Genomic DNA, 18,685 nt, shown 5'->3' with positions numbered 1-18,685 from the left:
GAGGTGCAGGGTGCTGTGCAATGTAAAGGGGTTCATAGGTGCAGAGGGCTGTATAATGCAAAGGGGTCCAGAGGCGCAGGGTGCTGTGCAATGTAAAGGGGTCCAGAGGTGCAGGGGGTTATGCAATGTAAAGGGGTCCAGAGGTGCAGGGTTCTGTGCAATGTTTCGGGGTCAGAGGTGCAGGGTGCTGTGCAATGTAAAGGGGTCCAGAGGTGCAGGGGGTTGTGTAATGTAAGGGGGTCCAGAGGTGATGTGCAATGTAAAGGGGTACAGAAGTGCAGGGTGCTGTGTAATGTAAAGGGGTCCAGAGGTGCAGGATGTTGTGTAATGTAAAGGGGTCCAGAGGTGCAGGGTACTGTGCAATGTAAATGGGTCCATAGGTGCAGAGGGTTGTGTAATGTAATGGGGCCCAGAGGTGCAGGGTGCTGTGTAATGTAAAGGGGTGCAGAGGGTTGTGTAATGTAAAGGGGTCCAGAGCTGCAGGGGGGGTGTCATGTAAAGGGATCCAGAGGGTTGTGTAAGGTGATGAATTCCAGAGGTGCAGGGGGCTGTGTAATGTAAAGGGATCCAGAGGTGCAGGGTGCTGTGTAATGTAAAAGGGCCCAGAGGGTTGTGTAATGTAAAGAGGTCCAGAGATGCAGGGTTCTGTGTAATGTAAAGGGGTCCAGAGGTGCAGGATGCTGTGTAATGTAAAGGGATCCAGAGATGCAGGGTGCTGTGCAATGTAAAGGGGTGCAGGGTGCTGTGCAATGTAAAGGGGTCCAGAGGCGCAGGGGGTTATGTAATGTAAAGGGGTTCAGGGGTGCAGGGTGCTGTGCAATGTAAAGGGGTCCAGAGGTGCAGGGGGTTGTGTAATGTAAAGAGGTCCAGAGGTGCTGTGCAATGTAAAGGGGTCATATTGTAAAGAAAAGGGAGGCTGTATTGGACTATACTGGCATCGTATAGTAATGTAAAGGGGTCCAGAGGTGCAGGATGCTGTGTAATGTAAAGGGATCCAGAGATGCAGGGTGCTGTGCAATGTAAAGGGGTTCAGAGGTGATGTGCAATGTAAAGGGGTCCAGAGGTGCAGGGTGCTGTGCAATGTAAAGGGGTCCAGAGGTGCAGGATGTTGTGTAATGTAAAGGGGTCCAGAGGCGCAGGGTGCTGTGCAATGTAAAGGGGTACATAGGTGCAGAGGGTTGTGTAATACAAAGGGATCCAGAGGTGCAGGGGGTTGTGTAATGTAAATGGGTCCATTGGTGCAGAGGGCTGTCTAATGTAAAGGTGTCCAGAGGTGCAGGGTGCTGTGTAATGTAAAGGGGTCCAAAGGTGTAGGATGTTGTGTAATGTAAAGGGGTCCAGAGGTGCAGGGTGCTGTGCAATGTAAAGGGGTACATAGGTGCAGAGGGCTGTGTAATGTAAAGGGGTCCAGAGGTGCAGGGGGTTGTGTAATGTAAAGGGGTCCAGAGGTGCAAGGTGTTGTGTAATGTAAAGGGGTCCAGAGGTGCAGGGTGCTGTGCAATGTAAAGGGGTCCAGAGGTGCAATGTAAATGGGTCCACAGGTGCAGGGTGCTGTGTAATGTAAAAGGGCCCAGAGGGTTGTATAATGTAAAGGGGTCCAGAGATGCAGGGTGCTGTGTAATGTAAAGGGATCCATAGGTGCAGGGTGCTGTGTAATGTAAAAGGGCCCAGAGGGTTGTGTAATGTAAAGAGGTCCAGAGATGCAGGGTTCTGTGTAATGTAAAGGGGTCCAGAGGTGCAGGATGCTGTGTAATGTAAAGGGATCCAGAGATGCAGGGTGCTGTGCAATGTAAAGGGATCCAGAGATGCAGGGTGCTGTGCAATGTAAAGGGGTCCAGAGGTGCAGGGTGCTGTGCAATGTAAAGGGGTCCAGAGGCGCAGGGGGTTATGTAATGTAAAGGGGTTCAGGGTGCTGTGCAATGTAAAGGGGTCCAGAGGTGCAGGGGGTTGTGTAATGTAAAGAGGTCCAGAGGTGCTGTGCAATGTAAAGGGGTCATATTGTAAAGAAAAGGGAGGCTGTATTGGACTATACTGGCATCGTATAGTAATGTAAAGGGGTCCAGAGGTGCAGGATGCTGTGTAATGTAAAGGGATCCAGAGATGCAGGGTGCTGTGCAATGTAAAGGGGTTCAGAGGTGATGTGCAATGTAAAGGGGTCCAGAGGTGCAGGGTGCTGTGCAATGTAAAGGGGTCCATTGGTGCAGAGGGCTGTGTAATGTAAAGGGGTCCAGAGGTGCAGGGTGCTGTGTAATGTAAAGGGGTCCAGAGGTGCAGGATGTTGTGTAATGTAAAGGGGTCCAGAGGCGCAGGGTGCTGTGCAATGTAAAGGGGTACATAGGTGCAGAGGGTTGTGTAATACAAAGGGATCCAGAGGTGCAGGGGGTTGTGTAATGTAAAGGGGTCCAGAGGTGCAGGGTGCTGTGCAATGTAAAGGGGTCCAGAGGTGCAGGGTGTTGTGTAATGTAAAGGGGCCCAGAGGTCCAGGGTGTTGTGTAATGTAAAGGGGTCCAGAGGTGCAGGCGGTTGTGTAATATAAAGGGGTCCAGAGGTGCAGGGGGTTGTGTAATGTAAAGGGGTCCAGAGGTGCAGGGGGTTGTGTAATGTAAAGGGGTCCAGGGGTGTAGGCGGTCGTGTAATGTAAAGGGGTACAGAGGTGCAGGGTGCTGTGCAATGTAAAGGGGTCCAGAGGTGCAAGGTGCTGTGGAATGTAAAGGGGTCCAGAGGTGCAGGGTGCTGTGTAATGTAAAGGGGTCCAGAGGTGCAGGATGTTGTGTAATGTAAAGGGGTCCAACGGTGCAGGGTGCTGTGCAATGTAAATGGGGAACATAGGTTCAGAAGGTTGTGTAATGTAAAGGGGTCCAGAGGTGCAGGGGGTTGTGTAATGTAAAGGGGTCCAGAGGTGCAGGGGGTTGTGTAATGTAAAGGGGTCCAGAGGTGCAGGGTGTTGTGTAATGTAAAGGGGTCCAGAGGTCCAGGGTGTTGTGTAATGTAAAGGGGTCCAGAGGTCCAGGGTGTTGTGTAATGTAAAGGGGTCCAGAGGTGCAGGAGGTTGTGTAATGTAAAGGGGTCCAGAGGTGCAGGGGGTTGTGTAATGTAAAGGGGTCCAGAGGTGCTGTGCAATGTAAAGGGGTCATATTGTAAGGAAAAGGGAGGCTGTATTGGACTATACTGGCATTGTATGAGCAACTGATAGACAGTCAAATTTATAATTCAAAATATTTTTATTACAAAGTAAACATTTACAATAAAATATTGATTGCGACAACCATAAATCAGCTTATCATTAACATTGTATTAACAATGATGTATACAAAACATCAAATATTGTGCATTGTATATAAACTTTACATGTTGCATGTTTTGCGGTTACTTGGTGTCCGCTTCCTCATGGGCACATAATTTATTAAACGATGTATATGGAATATGTCACAAAACTAAAAACAAAGAAATAAACATTTGTATTTTTATACATTGTGGAAAATATATTATTATTTACAGTTATATAGATAAGAGTACATCCATCTGCCAATATATAACCATTATTCAAGACAATCTCACTGTGGATGCTGTGTCAGGTAGGTGGCCAAGAACCCGGTCCAGGGAAGCAACCCACCCTGGGGGACACAAAAATGCAGGATGACCCACATAAATTGGTACAACCTGGGTAAAAATATTTAAATTAGACATATGTCAGTGTATTCATATTCTGGTCCACATGAAGTGGCCAGGTGGTATATATTGGACTATAGATATTTTTACTTGTGTGTATATACATATAAATATACAAACATGTACCTGATTATAAAGAGACTTTATGATTTATGATTATAAAGAGTCTGTTCTATCCCCACAGTGTCACCTTGGTATATTGTACATGAATAGCCCCTCTGGGTACAGGGAGGTCTGAAAATAACAATTACCGTATTTATTGCGGTTCAGCGCGCTCCCGCGTATACCGCGCACCCCTAAAGTTGCCCCCGAATTTCCTGTAAAAAAAAATGTTATATGATTTATTACTTACAGTTTTGGTGTCTTCCCAGTGTCCATCGTCTGGTCCGGCGTCCGTCTGCAGCCTTGGTGGTGTCCTCCCGGCTTCTCCAGCACACGCCTCAAGTCGAGTCCCCGCTTCCCGCGCTCAGTTCGAACGCCTCCGCCGACATATACCGACTGCAGTACACTCGGGTACATTCGGCAAGGCTCGGCTTCTCTCGCGCTCACGCTCTGTGACGTTTATGCGTGAGCACGAGCGAAGCCGAGCCTAGCCGAATGTTCCCGAGTGTACTGCACTCGGTATATGTCGGCGCAGGATTTCAAACTAAGCGCCGGAAGCGGCTATCGGCGTATATCGCGCACCCACGATTTTCCCCTTATTTTAAGGGGGAAAAGTGCGCAATATACGCCGATAAATACGGTAATGGTAGTAGTAATTATTCATCGACTGCGTCCTGATGAAATCATGGATATTATTATATAGATATGCAATTTATATATTATTGTTGTTATTATTTATTTATTTTTATTATTTTATTATTTTTATTATTATTAAAGCGGTGGTTCACCCTAAAAACTACATTTTTTTATTCCACTGCCCCCCCACATTACAATTCGATTAAGGCTCTTATTATTTTTTCCATGCTGTACATACCTTAGTACAGCATATTCACCCGTGCATCCGGGTTGCGAGTCCCGCGGGAGTGGGCGTTCCTCACATGTGTTTGATTGACATTTTGCCCAAAAACGAGCTCCCCCCGTCGCGTAAGCCGCGTCACGGTTGGCGAAAGGAGCCGAACGGCGAGTCGGCGCTATACTGCGCATGCGCATCGCCGTTCGCCTCCTTTCGCCAATCGTGACGCGGCTTACGCGACGAGGGGGGACCTCGTTTTTGGGCAAAATGTCAATCAAACACATGTGAGGAACGCCCACTCCCGCGGGACTCACAACCCGGATGCACGGGTGAATATGCTGTACTAAGGTATGTACAGCATGGAAAAAATAATAAGAGCCTTAATCGAATTGTAATGTGGGGGGGCAGTAGAGTAAGAAAATGTAGTTTTTAGGGTGAACCACCGCTTTAATTACCTAGATGTTTAACATATTGTGGCCAGAGGTAAAACTGATATATTCCTTTAGGGAAATATTGGTGAACTAAGGGCTCTTTCACACGTCCGCTCCGCCTGTCCGTTCATTACAAGTCCGTTAACGGACTTGTAATGAATCCCTATGGGAACGCGTCCGTTAGCGGATGGAGCATCCGCTAGCGTCCGCGTCTGTCGGGATCCGGTTTTCGGACGGAAGAAAACCCTATTTTTCTTCCGTCCGGCGGAACGGAACTGATGCAGACGGACATACGGTCCGTCTGCATCCGGTTCCCCATAGGGCAGAGCGGAGCTGAGACAGGGCGGTCCCTGCACAGTGTGCGGGGACCGCCCTATCCGCCGAGAGCTCAGCAGGGATTCCCGCTGAGCCGACGGAGCGGACACAAAAACTGAAAGGACGTGTGAAAGAGCCCTAAGTGAATGGGCACCTGTGTATATTAAATATGGGCCAGATATAGGCCAGACAAACAGATATGGGCCAGACAAACAGCGGCCCAAATTAAGTTAGTCAAAACTTATGTCATTTAAGTTACGGCGCCCTAATTTTTGTGTCGTAAGTGCCGTATCCACAGCGCATTTGCGTCCAAAATTGCGCAAGTGTAACTTAAATTCCGAGACGTAAGGCGGGGTTATTGCAAGTGGGAAGGAAGTGGGCGTGCTTCATTGTAATGAGCCGTGACCCCATGCAAATGAAGGGCCGGCCGTACTGCGCATGCGTGCACGAATCTGCTGCTCACTGGGCATGTGCAGAACTTGGCTCGGCGCAATCAGTGAGATAGGTAAAAGGCCAAGCGTACTTAGTTTGAGGATCGCCCTGTGTATAAAAAGCCCCAGACAAACACACTTCCCTTGCAAAAGTATATCCCTGTGTTCCCCTTCCTAGAGCAAGTTGCTTCTGCTCTGTCGTTTGTTGGTGTGTGTTGGTGAGTTGTGTGTGAGATAAAAGTTTTGGAGGAGTAGTAGATTGTAGTTGGTGTTTTTTTTTCCTGTGTATTTTCTGTTTGTTTTTTTTCTGACTGTATTTTCTGTTTGTTTTTTTCTGAGTGTATTTTCTGTTTGTTTTTTGCGTGTTTGTTTTTGAATTTGTAGTAGCTGTCTGCTTGTGTGTTTAGATTTTTGTGTGTGTTTCTTCTGTGAGTATTTTTGTTTGTTGTGTGAGTATTTTTGTTTGTTTGTTGTGTTTGTTTTTTGTTGGTGTTGAGTGGTGGGTGTGATGGCACCGAAGGGAAGGAAGCTCAATTTTTCAACCATAGAGAAGCAAATACTTGGTCGGGCCATCGTCCAATATGGGCGTTTTTTACATGGCCCTGAGAGCCGGAACACCTCCCCGGCCCAGAGGAGGGAGATCATTAAAAAAATCACGGATCAGATAAATGCGGCGGGGGGGGGGGGGGGGAGACGAGGACCACCAGTGGCATACAAAAGAAGATTAACAATCTTAAGAGCCTGGTCCGTGAGAAGATGGCCAGGATCAATGCCCATGCCACGGGCACTGGAGGAGGGGGACCCTGCCCCGTCAGGCTGAGTGAGGAGGAATGGGCAGTGGCCCGGTGTTTCCACCCACAGCAGGTGGTGGGCCTGGCTATCAATCCGATGTTGCTGTGAGGACAGGTACGTTTTTGGTTTTTCTATCTGGTGATTAGCATGTGTGGGTGGGGGGAAGGGAAGATGTGCCAAGTGTGTGGATCCTCAAACCTGTGATTGTTTTGTGTCCTCCACAGATGACCAGGAGGTTGCTGGGCTATCAGGCCAGGCTGCTGCACCATCCCCTGGACAACAGGCTGCTGAGGAGTCCCAAGAAGGGCAGGAGTCCCCAGGGGAGGGGAGTGGCCACACCTCCCCTCATGAGGAGGTTGAGGGGGAGGAGGATGAGGGGGTGGAGGCTGAGGAGGAAGATATGCAGATTGGCAGGGAAGTCCTTTTGGCCTCGGAGTTGTTTCCCCCTGAGGCTACCCCTGAGGCTGGCAGCAGTCAGGCCACCATCAGGGGTAGCCCCTCCCACTCCTACCCCAACAGGCCTCAACCCACAAGGGACTCTCTCTCCCCTCCTCCAAGGGCACAAGCCTCAGCTGCAGGCAGGATGGCGACCCAGGAGACCAGGGGGGTGGCCGAGCGTCTGCCGGCCAATCTGCAGAGGGACAATGCCCGGCAGACCCGCAATCTGGCTCAGATAAAAGAGACTCTGAGCCAGATGCAGACAAGCCTGGGTGCAATGAAGGAGGCAATCACTGATGGGGCCACAAACTCCTTGGCGGTCATCACATGCTTGTGTGACCTGCAGACCGCCACAACAGGCGTGGCCCAGGAGGTGAGTGCCCTGACCCAGGCTGTCCAGGACAATACCCGGGCTGGCCAGGCCAATGCGGCTGCCCTCACAAACTGTCTGACCAGGATAGCAGTGGCCCTGGAGGGCAGGCTAGCAGGAGGACAGTCACCAGGGGAGGCTCCTCCTTCCCGGGCTCACCCACCCCCCCAGGATGATCCTCCTTCCCCTGCTCACAACCCCCCCCAGGATGATCCTCCTTCCCCTGCTCACAACCCCCCCAGGATGATCCTCCTTCCCCTGCTCACAACCCCCCCCAGGATGATCCTCCTTCCCCTGCTCACAACCCCCCCCAGGATGATCCTCCTTCCCCTGCTCACAACCCCCCCCAGGAGGCTCCTCTGGTTGGCCGTGGCCGTGCCCGTGGGTGGCCCAGGCGTAGCAATCGCCGCCGCCGTTAAGTTTGCAGGGGTACTTTTGTTTTTTTATTTTTATGATTTTGTTTGGTATACTGTACTTATGATTTGTTTTATGTGTGTGAATGATGTATGAATGTGGGGGTGGCATTCCTGATTAAATAAGGGTGTCACCCTCAATTTTGGTGGATTAGGGATCCCCAGGACCAGGGAGAAGTGATCCCAGGTCCCTGAATGGTGTATGATTGCACAGTGACATAATTGGAGCCGTGGCGGGGCGTTTTTCTGCTCCCAAGTACCATTGGGGGGGTACTTGGATCTAATCCAATTCGATGTGCATGTGATGTGTCTGTGCTAGGGACCACAGTGGGTGTGCATTCATGCATTCTCATTGTGACATAATTAATGTGTGTGTTTACTGTGCAAAGATGCATTCTGCGAGGCGTCTCCTGACTGCTGTTCCCTCAGAAGAGGGGGTACCCACGGTTACTAAAGTCACTAGTCTAGCTATGCGCATGGATGCCCCTGGCATGTTGGCATACAGATTGTTGTCCTGCAAGTGTGTGTGCGCTCAGCTCTTCCTTAATGGTGTTGCTTTAGCTGACCTTTACAGGGCTTGTGTAAAATTAGGGCACCTTTTATAAAGTGTAAATTTACACCATGAAACTAACAGAAGCGCACAGGGCGTAATCTACGCCGCACACACTAAGGGTCTGATCCTCAAAAGGGATACGCCGGCGTATCTACTGATACGCCGTCGTATCCCTGTTTCTATCTATGGAACTGATCCACAGAATCGGTTTCACATAGATAGGCAGAAGATCCGACATGTGTAAGGGACTTACACTGTCGGATCTTAGGATGCAGTACCGCAGCCGCGGCTGGGGGCATTTCTCGTCAAAATGCCACTTCGGGTATGCAAATTAGCACTTACGGAGATCCACAAAGCTTTTACGCTTAGTTTTTTCTCTGTAAGTATTAGTTTGCCGTCGCAATATTAGGGCTGCTTTTACAAGGCCTAAACTGTTTAGACCTTGTAAAAGTAGACCCTTCTATCCCGCGTCGCTGTCTTTTTTTTTCCCGCCGCAACTCGTTTTTTTTTTTTACGCCCGTCGCGATTCTCAAAACCCGGCGCAACGTAAAACCGCGCAAAGCACGTCGGGAAAATGACGTCGGGAGCATGCGCAGTACGTCCGGCGCGGGAGCGCGCCTAATTTAAATGGGACTCGCCCCATTAAATTAGGAACGCCTTGCGCCGGACGGATTTAAGTTACACCGCTCAAAATTTCTAGGTAAGTGCTTTGTGGATCGGGCACTTAGGTAGAGATTTTGCGGCAATGTAACTTAAACAGGAAAAAATACGTTGCGCCGGGTTTTTGTGGATTAGGCCCTTAATTTTGTGGATCGCCTTATCTCCCTCATTTGCATCTTTACCTATCAAAACAGCGGCGTGTCTAGCGTATTTTGCGTGCGAAGAAGCGCCGGTGTAATTATTTTAGGTAGGACGGAAAAACCTTGTTTTAAGGCGTATCTCGTTTAGAGGATCAGGCGCAAAAATACGCGCGGTGTAAATTTCAATTACGCCGCGTATCTCGGGTTAAATCGGCGCATCTGCTTTGTGGATCTGGCCCTAAATACCTTACATAACATAAGAATAGGTATATGTGAAATATATATGGAAAAAATAAAACTAAGATAGGATAACCTAACATATTTATGTGACCTGCATACCGTATATTAATAACTTAAAATAAAGTGCAATGTTAACTTAATGGAAATTGTGTTAATGTGAAGGGTAAAATTATATATCCTCCAGCCAGATCTTCCATTACTTCAATCAGGTAACTGCCTCAAATAAAGTGAGGGATCTGTAGGTAATCACCATGATATGTAAAGGGGTCCATATGTGCAGGGGGGTGTGTAATGTAAAGGGGTGCAGAGGGTTGTGTAAAGTAAAGGGGTCCAGAGGTGCAGGGTGCTGTGTAATGTAAAGGGATCCAGAGATGCAGTGCTGTGTAATGTAAAAGGGTCCAGAGGTGCAGGGTGCTGTGTAATGTAAAAGGGTCCAGAGGGTTGTGTAACGTAAAGGGGTCCAGAGATGCAGGGTGCTGTGTAATGTAAAGGGATCCAGAGGTGCAGGGTGCTGTGTAATGTAAAAGGGTCCAGAGGGTTGTGTAACGTAAAGGGGTCCAGAGATGCAGGGTGCTGTGTAATGTAAAGGGATCCAAAGATGCAGGGGGCTGTGTAATGTAAAGGGTTCCAGATGTACAGGGGGCTGTGTTATGTGCAGGGGTCCAGAGCTGCAGGGGGGGGGGGCTTTGTAATGTAAAGGGGTCCAGTTGTGAAGAGGTGGTACAAAGTAGTGGCAAAGAGATATTGGGGGATGCAGAGGTATGCAGGGGGCACAGTGGGGTGTTTTTTACATTTTAAAGTAAGGGGGGGGGGGGGGTACCAGATATAGGATCCGCCTGGGTGCCAAATGCTCTAGGTACACCCCTGCTGGGGAGACTAGGGAGGGAGCAGCCGGAAAGTATATGTGCCCAGCATTTTAATTTAGGAGGCATTGGTGGACTACAAGGCCCAGCTGCTGGGCCTTGTAGTCCACCAGTGCCTCCTATAGTAAAATGCTGGGCCTTGTAGTCCACCAATGCCTCTATAGTAAAATGCACCAATGCTGTAGTGTCAGTGTGTATTGTGTAGTGGTCTGTGGGTAGTGTATTGTGTAGCGGTCAGTCTGTGTATTGTGTAGCGGTCAGTCTGTGTATTGTGTAGCGGTCAGTGGGTAGTTTATTGTGTAGCGGTCAGTGTGTGTGTATTGTGTAGCGGTCACTGTGTGTATTGTGTAGCGGTCACTGTGTGTATTGTGTAGCGGTCAGTGGGTAGTTTATTGTGTAGCGGTCAGTGTAGTGGTCTATGGTCAGTGTGTATTTTGTAGTGGTCAGTGTGTATTGTGTAGCAGTCTGTGGGAAGTGTATTGTGTAGTGGTTAGTATAGGAATAAGGTAGGCTAGTGGGTAGTGTAGTAATCAGTGTGTAGTGGTCAGTATAGGAATCGGGTAGGCCAGTGTGTCGTGTAGGTGATCAGGGTAGTGTAAGGGTCAGTAGAAAGGTCAGTGTAGTGTAGTGGTTGATCAGGTGGGTTAGTGTAAGGGTCAGTATAGGAATAAGGTCAGTGTATAGTGTAGTGGTTGATCAGGTGGGTTAGTGTAAGGGTCAGTATAGGAATAAGGTCAGTGTGTAGTGTAGTGGTTGATCAGGTGGGTTAGTGTAAGGGTCAGTATAGGAATAAGGTCAGTGTATAGTGTAGTGGTCAGTATAGGAATCAGGCAGGTCAGTACTATTGTAGGAAAGGAATGGACTCGGGGCGTGCGAAAAGTCAGCGGATTAGGGGGGCACAAATTACTTACCTTGCCCCGGGCGCTGACAGCCCACTCTACGCCACTGGTGGCGCTGCATCAATTTGGACAGTGCCATTGCCAGCAATAGCCACCGATTTGGCAGGTATCCATTTCCCCCGAAAAGTGCCAAATGTGGCACCTGGGGGGGGGGGGGGGCAGATAAGCGGAGCTTCTACTTTTGGGTGGAACTCTGCTTTGGGATAACAGCAGATCGTATGGATGCCATGCGATTGCAATGTTGTGCGGGAAATGCACAGGATTTGCTGTGTTTCTCGTATTACATACATGTGAACTAAATCCTCATACACACGATCGGATTTTCAGCAGACAAAGCGTAGGACTTTAGTCTGAAAGGCGGCGGCCGGGAACTTGTCTTGCATACAAACGGCAAAGAATTGTCAGCCAACAAACATGAAACTACGTGTTTTTTCAGCTCTTTAGCGCCACCCTTTGGGCAACTTTTACTAATGTTGTGTTATGGTAAGCATTGCTTCTGAGTATGCGTGTTTGTACTTTGGAGTTTTGTCTGACGGACTTGTGTACACACGATTGGAAAATCCAACAACACATAGCTCCCAACTGTCCCTGATTTGGATCAATGTCCCTCATTCCTCCTCATTTGCCCCTAATTTTGGTCTGATCTATATAGTTGTATATAAAATGCACTTTTTATCTATCAAAAAGTGTTTTCCAGCGCTAAACCTTTCATCTGATTTCTAAATTTCTGCATTTGTAAATTCCAAAAGCCAATATAAAGGCTGGTAAAAAAAAAGCACTTGTGGGTTTAAAGCGGGGGTTCACCCTATAAAAAACAAAACAAAAAAAAAACATTTTTTTCCTCTAGCATAAAATTAGGCATAGTAGCGCGAGCTACAGTATGCCTGTATTTATTTTTTTAGCCCGGTACTCACTGTGCAATCGTATATTGAAGATTCCGACTCCCCGCGGGGAATGGGCGTTCCTATCCAGAGGGAAGGTGATTGACGGCCGGCTCTGGCACGTCACGCTTCTCCGGAAATAGCCGAAATAGGACTTGGCTCTTCACGGCGCCTGCGCATAGTCTGTGCGCAGGCGCCGTATAGCGCCGTGAAGAGCCTAAACCTACTCCGGCTGTCTTCGGGGAGCGTGACGTGCCAGAGCCGGCCGTCAATCACCTTCCCTCTGGATAGGAACGCCCATTCCCCGCGGGGAGTCGGAATCTTCAATATACGATTGCACAGTGAGTACCGGGCTAAAAAAAAAATACAGGCATACTGTAGCTCGCGCTACTATGCCTAATTTTATGCTAAAATGTTGTTATGGTGGGTGAACCACCGCTTTAACCCAACTTATTTTTTTGTACAATTCTCCTTTAAGGGGGCGTGGCCAGGGGGGGTGTCCTATGCCTGCATACATTTGCTGATAGGTGTCCCTCATTCCAATCTCAAAATGTTGGGAGGTATGACAACTCACGTTTGTTGGCGGACCATTTTAAAGCATGCTATCTCACATTTGTCTGACAACAGCCTGTCCTCACACAATTCCCGTTGGATAATCCGATCGTGTGTACGTGGCTTAAAGCGGAGGTTCACCCTAAAAACATGTATATACCATTACATTCAGCATACTTCCGACATGTACAGTATGCTGTTTGTTTTTTCGCTGTACATATCGTATTATTGTTCTTTTCAACCCGGCTTCTCACTCCCGTGGGAACAGGCGTTCCTATGCAGCGGCGCAATGTCACCTGGGACTTAGCCCACATGATTGATGTGCTTTATAAAAACTTTCCCCCGGCGGATAAGGCGCGTCACGAGTTTCCGAAAATAGCCAAACTGGAAGTCGGCTCTATAAGGCGCCTGCGCACAGACTAGAAGCCGTGTAGAGCTGACTGCGCAGGCGCCGTATAGAGCCGACTCCTAGTTTGGCTATTTTCGGAACTCGTGACACGCCTTATCCCCCGGGGGGAAGTTTTTATCAAGCAAATCAATCATCTGGGCTAAGTCCCAGGTGACATTGCGCCGCTGCATAGGAACGCCTACTCCCGCTGGAGCGAGTACACGGAAACCGGGTGGAAAAGAACAATAATACGGTATGTACAACGAAAAACAAAAAACAAACAGCATACTGTACATGTCGGAAGTATGCTGAATGTAATGGTATATACATGTTTTTAGGGTGAACCTCCGTTTTAAAGTGGAGGTTCACCCTTTAAAAAAAATTCTGACATCACACGGAGTCGTGCCATCCTACCGACAGAATGCCGGTGTTTTTTTTTTTTTCTCAGCACATACCTCTTAATCCCGATTTTCACCTCACGGCAATCCCGCGGGAGTGGGCGTTCCCAAGCACTGCCTGTGATTGACAGGCTTCCGAACGGCGCATACTGCGCGTCACAGGTTGCCCGAAAATACCCGAACGACGGTGCGGCTCTATACGGCGCCTGCGCACCGACGTTCGGGTTCTGTCGGCAACCTGTGACGCGCAGTATGCGCCGTTCGGAAGCCTGTCAATCACAGGCAGTGCTTGGGAACGCCCACTCCCGCGGGATTGCCGTGAGGTGAAAATCGGGATTAAGAGGTATGTGCTGAGAAAAAAAAAAAACACCGGCATTCTGTCGGTAGGATGGCGCGACTCCGTATGATGTCAGAAATTTTTTTGAGGGTGAACCTCCACTTTAAGGCTACAAAACACTGAGGTCTGAATGGAGCCTAGTCGGTCAGTCTTTTTCTGGGCTGCTAGCAATCCTCCTTTTTCTTGCTACTCCACATGGAAGACCTTATTGAGATGTATAAAGCATATTGTAGCAATGAGGCTGAGCAGCAGGCCTATGTAGAGTGTGTGCGCTCCCTGTGAAAGGTCTGTTCCATGTGCGGAGGATGTAGCGTCACTCCCTCCCCACTTCACATACCACGGGTAGCCCCGCCCACCAGAGGCGGCCATCTTGTCCGGAAAGGGGACCGGACCCGGCTGTATAGTGGCCTGCAGACGCAGACTTGCAGAAAAAAAAAAAAGCTGACTTACGGTGTGAAGGTGGCGGACACGTCTATAGAACACGTCTTGTGGGGAATTGTATGGAGCACGGCCATTGCTCACAGCTGACGGGCGGCACACTGCACTGACATCACCGGGGATTACACCGGCTGGACCGGAGTGGGGGGCATGAGCTCTTGTTAGTAGCGGCCAATGTTCCGAAGAGGGGTTCCCGGCCTCTAAATTCGTGCCAAGGAGGGGGGAGGGGGTGGCGGAGAGGCCTGCACCTCCAGTCGGGATCCCTCCGCCTGCACCATGGCCTCCAACTGCAGCACCACCACCACCGCGGGCAGCGCCAGCAAAACCAAAACCAAGAAGAAACATTTCGTCTGTCAGAAAGTCAAGCTCTTCCGAGCCAGCGAGCCCCTCCTCAGTGTGCTCATGTGGGGGGTCAACCACACGGTAAGTACACACAAGACCTACCTACAATTCATCTATACCTGCTGTGCTACATTTATGTGCACGCATAATATACATGGATGTACTTGGGCTTCATGCACACCTGATACAGGTGAAGAGACACAAGCAGGTCGTGTATCGTGCCCCAGTCACACCTAGCGATTTGGAATCGGCATGTTTTTAAATTGCACAGACTTTGTGACAAAACACACCGTGTGCATTTTGGGTGGCAATTATTAATGGCACCCCAAACGTGATGCGTTTTTTGACAGACGGCGTAAAAAAAAAAATTGTGCAAAGCTTGCCATTCTGCACCCATGTCAATGGAAATCGCAAAAAGTAGTGCAGAAACTATTTGTGGCGCTGCGCCAATTGGTGCCATTGCCGCAGATTTGACATGTCAAATTACACCAGTGTGAACTAGGGCTTAATCGCACAGTCAGAGCGCATTGGCACATACTATGCATGCTCCATAATGACACCCCAATTTAAAAAATGGGATCCATTGCTTATTTTGTGTGTAGGGCTGCTCACTGCAAAAATGAGTTGTCACCTAGTGTGTTATAAATGAGCCCCTGTAGGCTTGTGTCATATTGTGCTGCTATGCACCACATACAAGCACATTAGGATTTACCTGTCAAAGGAAGCATTGCACTGCCATTGTTCGGATGCTTCCCCACCTTTTCTTACTCTTTCTTCTGGATTTGCTCTGTTCGGCCTGGTTCACACCTATGCATTTTTTTTTTTTTTTTGCGTTTTCAGTTTTGCAGAAACACACTACAGTCCATTTAAAGCGGAGCTCCACCCTAAAGTGGAACTCGCGCTGATCGGAACCCTCCCCCCCTCCGGTGTCACATGACACCTTTCAGGGGGGTGGGGGGTGCAGAGACCTGTCTAAAGACAGGTATTTGCACCCACTTCCGGCCACAACAGTCTCGGGCAGACTGCGGGCATGACGTCACCCCCCGCCCCCCCCGTTGTGTGCTGGGAACACTCGGTTTCCAGTACACAGCGGGAGCCAATCGGCAGGCGCAGCGTGACTCGCGCATGTGCTGTAGGGGACCGGGCATTGAAGCCGGAGCACTTCACTTCCTGGTTCCCTCACCGTGGATGGTGGGGGGAGCAGCAGAGTGACGAGCGATCGCTCGTCCTCTGCTGCTGACGGCGCTGGACTCCAGGACAGGTAAGTGTCCTAATATTAAAAGTCAGTAGCTGCAGTATTTGTAGCTACTGGCTTTTAATAATTTTTTTTTTTCAGCGCACATCCGCTTTAACATGGGTTTTCTGTGGGTTGTGTTCTCATCTGTGCATTTTATGGAGAAGACCAGGGATTTTTTTCTGGTTTTTGGTTCCATAGACTTTAAAGCGGAGGTTCACCAGTACAATATACTTTTTCCCCTTAGATTCCTGCTCGTTTTGTCTAGGGGAATCGGCTAGTTGTTTTAAAATATGATCCGTACTTACGGTTTACGAGATGCATCTTCTCCGCCGCTTTCGGGTATGGGCTGCGGGACTGGGCGTTCCTATTTTGATTGACAGTCTTCCGAGCGGCTTCCGACGGTCGCATCCATCGCGTCACGATTTTCCGAAAGAAGCCGAACGTCGGTGCGCAGGCGCAGTATAGAGCCGCACCGACGTTCGGCTTCTTTCGGCTACTAGTGACGTGATGGATGCGACTGTCGGAAGCCTCTCGGAAGACTGTCAATCAAGAAGGAACGCCCGCTCCCGAAGACCCATACCCGGAAGCCGACGGAGAAGATGCATCTCGAAAACGGTAAGTACGGATCATATTTTAAAACAACTAGCCGATTCCCCTAGACAAAACGAGCAGGAATCTAAGGGGAAAAGAAAAAAAAAAACCTAATTGGGTGAACTCCCGCTTTAATGGATCAAAAAAGTGTTTTGAAAAATACAAAATGCGCCTGGAATATGCAACCTGCATAGGTGTGAACCAGGCCTTAACCACTTCAGCCCTGGAAGATTTTACCCCCTTCCTGACCAGAGAACATTTTCCAATTTGGCACTGCGTCGCTTTAACGGACAATTGCGCGGTCATGCTGTACCCAAACAAAATTTGCATTCTTTTTTTCCCCACATATAGAGCTTTCTTTTGGTGGCATTTGATCACCTCTACAGTTTTTATTTTTTCCCCCTAGACAAAATGGCAACAATTTTTTGAAAAAATAGTTTTTTTACTTTTTCTATATTAAAATATCCCCCAAATTATTTTTAAAAAAACAAATTTCTTCATCAGTTTCGGCCAATTATATATTCCACATATTGCATTTTTTTTAACAAAAAATAAGTGTATATTGGTTTGCGCAAAAGTTATAGTGTCTACAAACTATGGGAAAGATTTATGGCTTTTTTTTTTTTTTTCAGTATTGCGACGGACAGATCAGACACCTTTGACACATTTTTGGGACCGATGACATTTATGCAGCGATCAGTGCTAGAAATATGCACTGATTACTGTGTAAATGTCACTGGTAGGGAAGGGGTTAACATTTAGGGGCTGATCAAGGGGTTAAATGTGTTCCCTCACTGTGTTCTAACTGTATGGGCATAGGACTGACTGGGGGAGGAAACATATCCTTGTTCCTACTTAGTAGGAACACACGATCTGTCTCCTCTCCCCTGACAGTACAGGGATTTGTGTGTTTACATATACAAATCCCCATGCTGGCACTTGTGCACGCAATTGTGCCCGCTGGCCATGCGCATTGGGTCCCCCGCCGTGCAGCGGGCGCCCTCTGGCTTCTCTTAAAGGGGAAGATGTACCCGTACGGGGTTTCGCCCAGCGGTGCCATTCTGCCGCAGTATATATACAGTACAGACCAAAAGTTTGGACACACCTTCTCATTCAAAGAGTTTTCTTTATTTTCATGACTATGAAAATTGTAGATTGCACACTGAAGGCATCAACACTATGAATTAACACATGTGGAATTATACATAACAAAAAAGTGTGAAACAACTGAAAATATATTTCATATTCTAGGTTCTTCAAAGTAGCCACCTTTTGCTTTGATTACTGCTTGGCACACTCTTGGCATTCTCTTGATGAGCTTCAAGAGGTAGTCACCTGGCGCAGCACCCCATCACTCTCCTTGGTCAAATAGCCCTTAGGGCCCTTTCACACTGGTGCGTTTTTGCGGTAAAAATAGTGCTATTAAAACGCTCATAAAACGCTCCCCATGCCCCCTCCATTGAAATGAAATAAAAACCGCGGTAAAAACGGAGCGTTAAAATCGCGGTAAAACACCGGGTTTTTAATTAATTTCAATGGCGAGGGGCATGGGGAGCGTTTTAATAGCGCTATTTTTAACGCGAAAACGCACCAGTGTGAAAGGGCCCTTACACAGCCTGGAGGTGTGTTTGGGGTCATTGTCCTGTTGAAAAATAAATGATGGTCCAACTAAACGCAAACCGGATGGAATAGCATGCGGCTGCAAGATGCTGTGGTAGCCATGCTGGTTCAGTATGCCTTAAATTTTGAATAAACCCCCAACAATGTCACCAGCAAAGCACCCCCACACCATCACACCTCCTCCTCCATGCTTCACGGTGGGAACCAGGCATGTAGAGTCCATCCGTTCACCTTTTCTGCGTCGCACAAAGACACGGGGTTGGAACCAAAGATCTCAAGTTTGGACTCATCAGACCAAAGCACAGATTTCCACTGGTCTAATGTCCATTCCTTGTGTTCTTTATCCCAAACAAGTCTCTTCTGCTTGTTGCCTTTCTTTAGCAGTGGTTTCCTAGCAGATATTCTACCATGAAGGCCTGATTCACACAGTCTCCTCTTACCAGTTCTAGAGATGTGTCTGCTGCAAAAGGTGGCTACTTTGAAGAACCTAGAATATGAAACATATTTTCAGTTGTTTCACACTTTTTTGTTATGTATAATTCCACATGTGTTAATTCATAGTTTTGATGCCTTCAGTGTGAATCTACAATTTTCATAGTCATGAAAATAAAGAAAACTCTTTGAATGAGAAGGTGTGTCCAAACTTTTGCTCTGTACGTTAGCCGGTCCAGAACCGGTTAAGCTGCTTGAATGGCTGGATTGCGATGACATCACTCCCCACGTGTCACTTCA

At 48.3% G+C, this 18,685-nt stretch overlaps 1 protein-coding gene across 3 annotated transcripts in view; it reads left to right on the top strand.

The window, feature by feature from the left end:
- Positions 1–14,062: 14,062 nt before the first annotated feature.
- The window catches only part of PIP4K2B (phosphatidylinositol-5-phosphate 4-kinase type 2 beta), a 147,413-nt gene continuing 142,790 nt past the window's right edge, over positions 14,063–18,685 (top strand). For all 3 annotated transcript variants that reach the window (XR_005744364.1, XM_040329832.1, XM_040329831.1), the window contains exon 1: positions 14,063–14,586. Coding sequence is in view for 2 of the 3 variants with exons in the window: in XM_040329832.1 (XP_040185766.1) it covers positions 14,440–14,586 (147 nt within the window). In the remaining variant the exon portion in view is untranslated. The remainder of the gene's footprint in view (positions 14,587–18,685) is intronic.

This window comes from Rana temporaria, chromosome 12 (genome assembly GCF_905171775.1).
Source record: "Rana temporaria chromosome 12, aRanTem1.1, whole genome shotgun sequence".
Taxonomy (NCBI): Eukaryota; Metazoa; Chordata; class Amphibia; order Anura; family Ranidae; genus Rana; species Rana temporaria.
The sequence above is the reverse complement of the archived record's forward strand: the minus strand, read 5'-3'. Positions and strand labels throughout refer to the sequence as shown.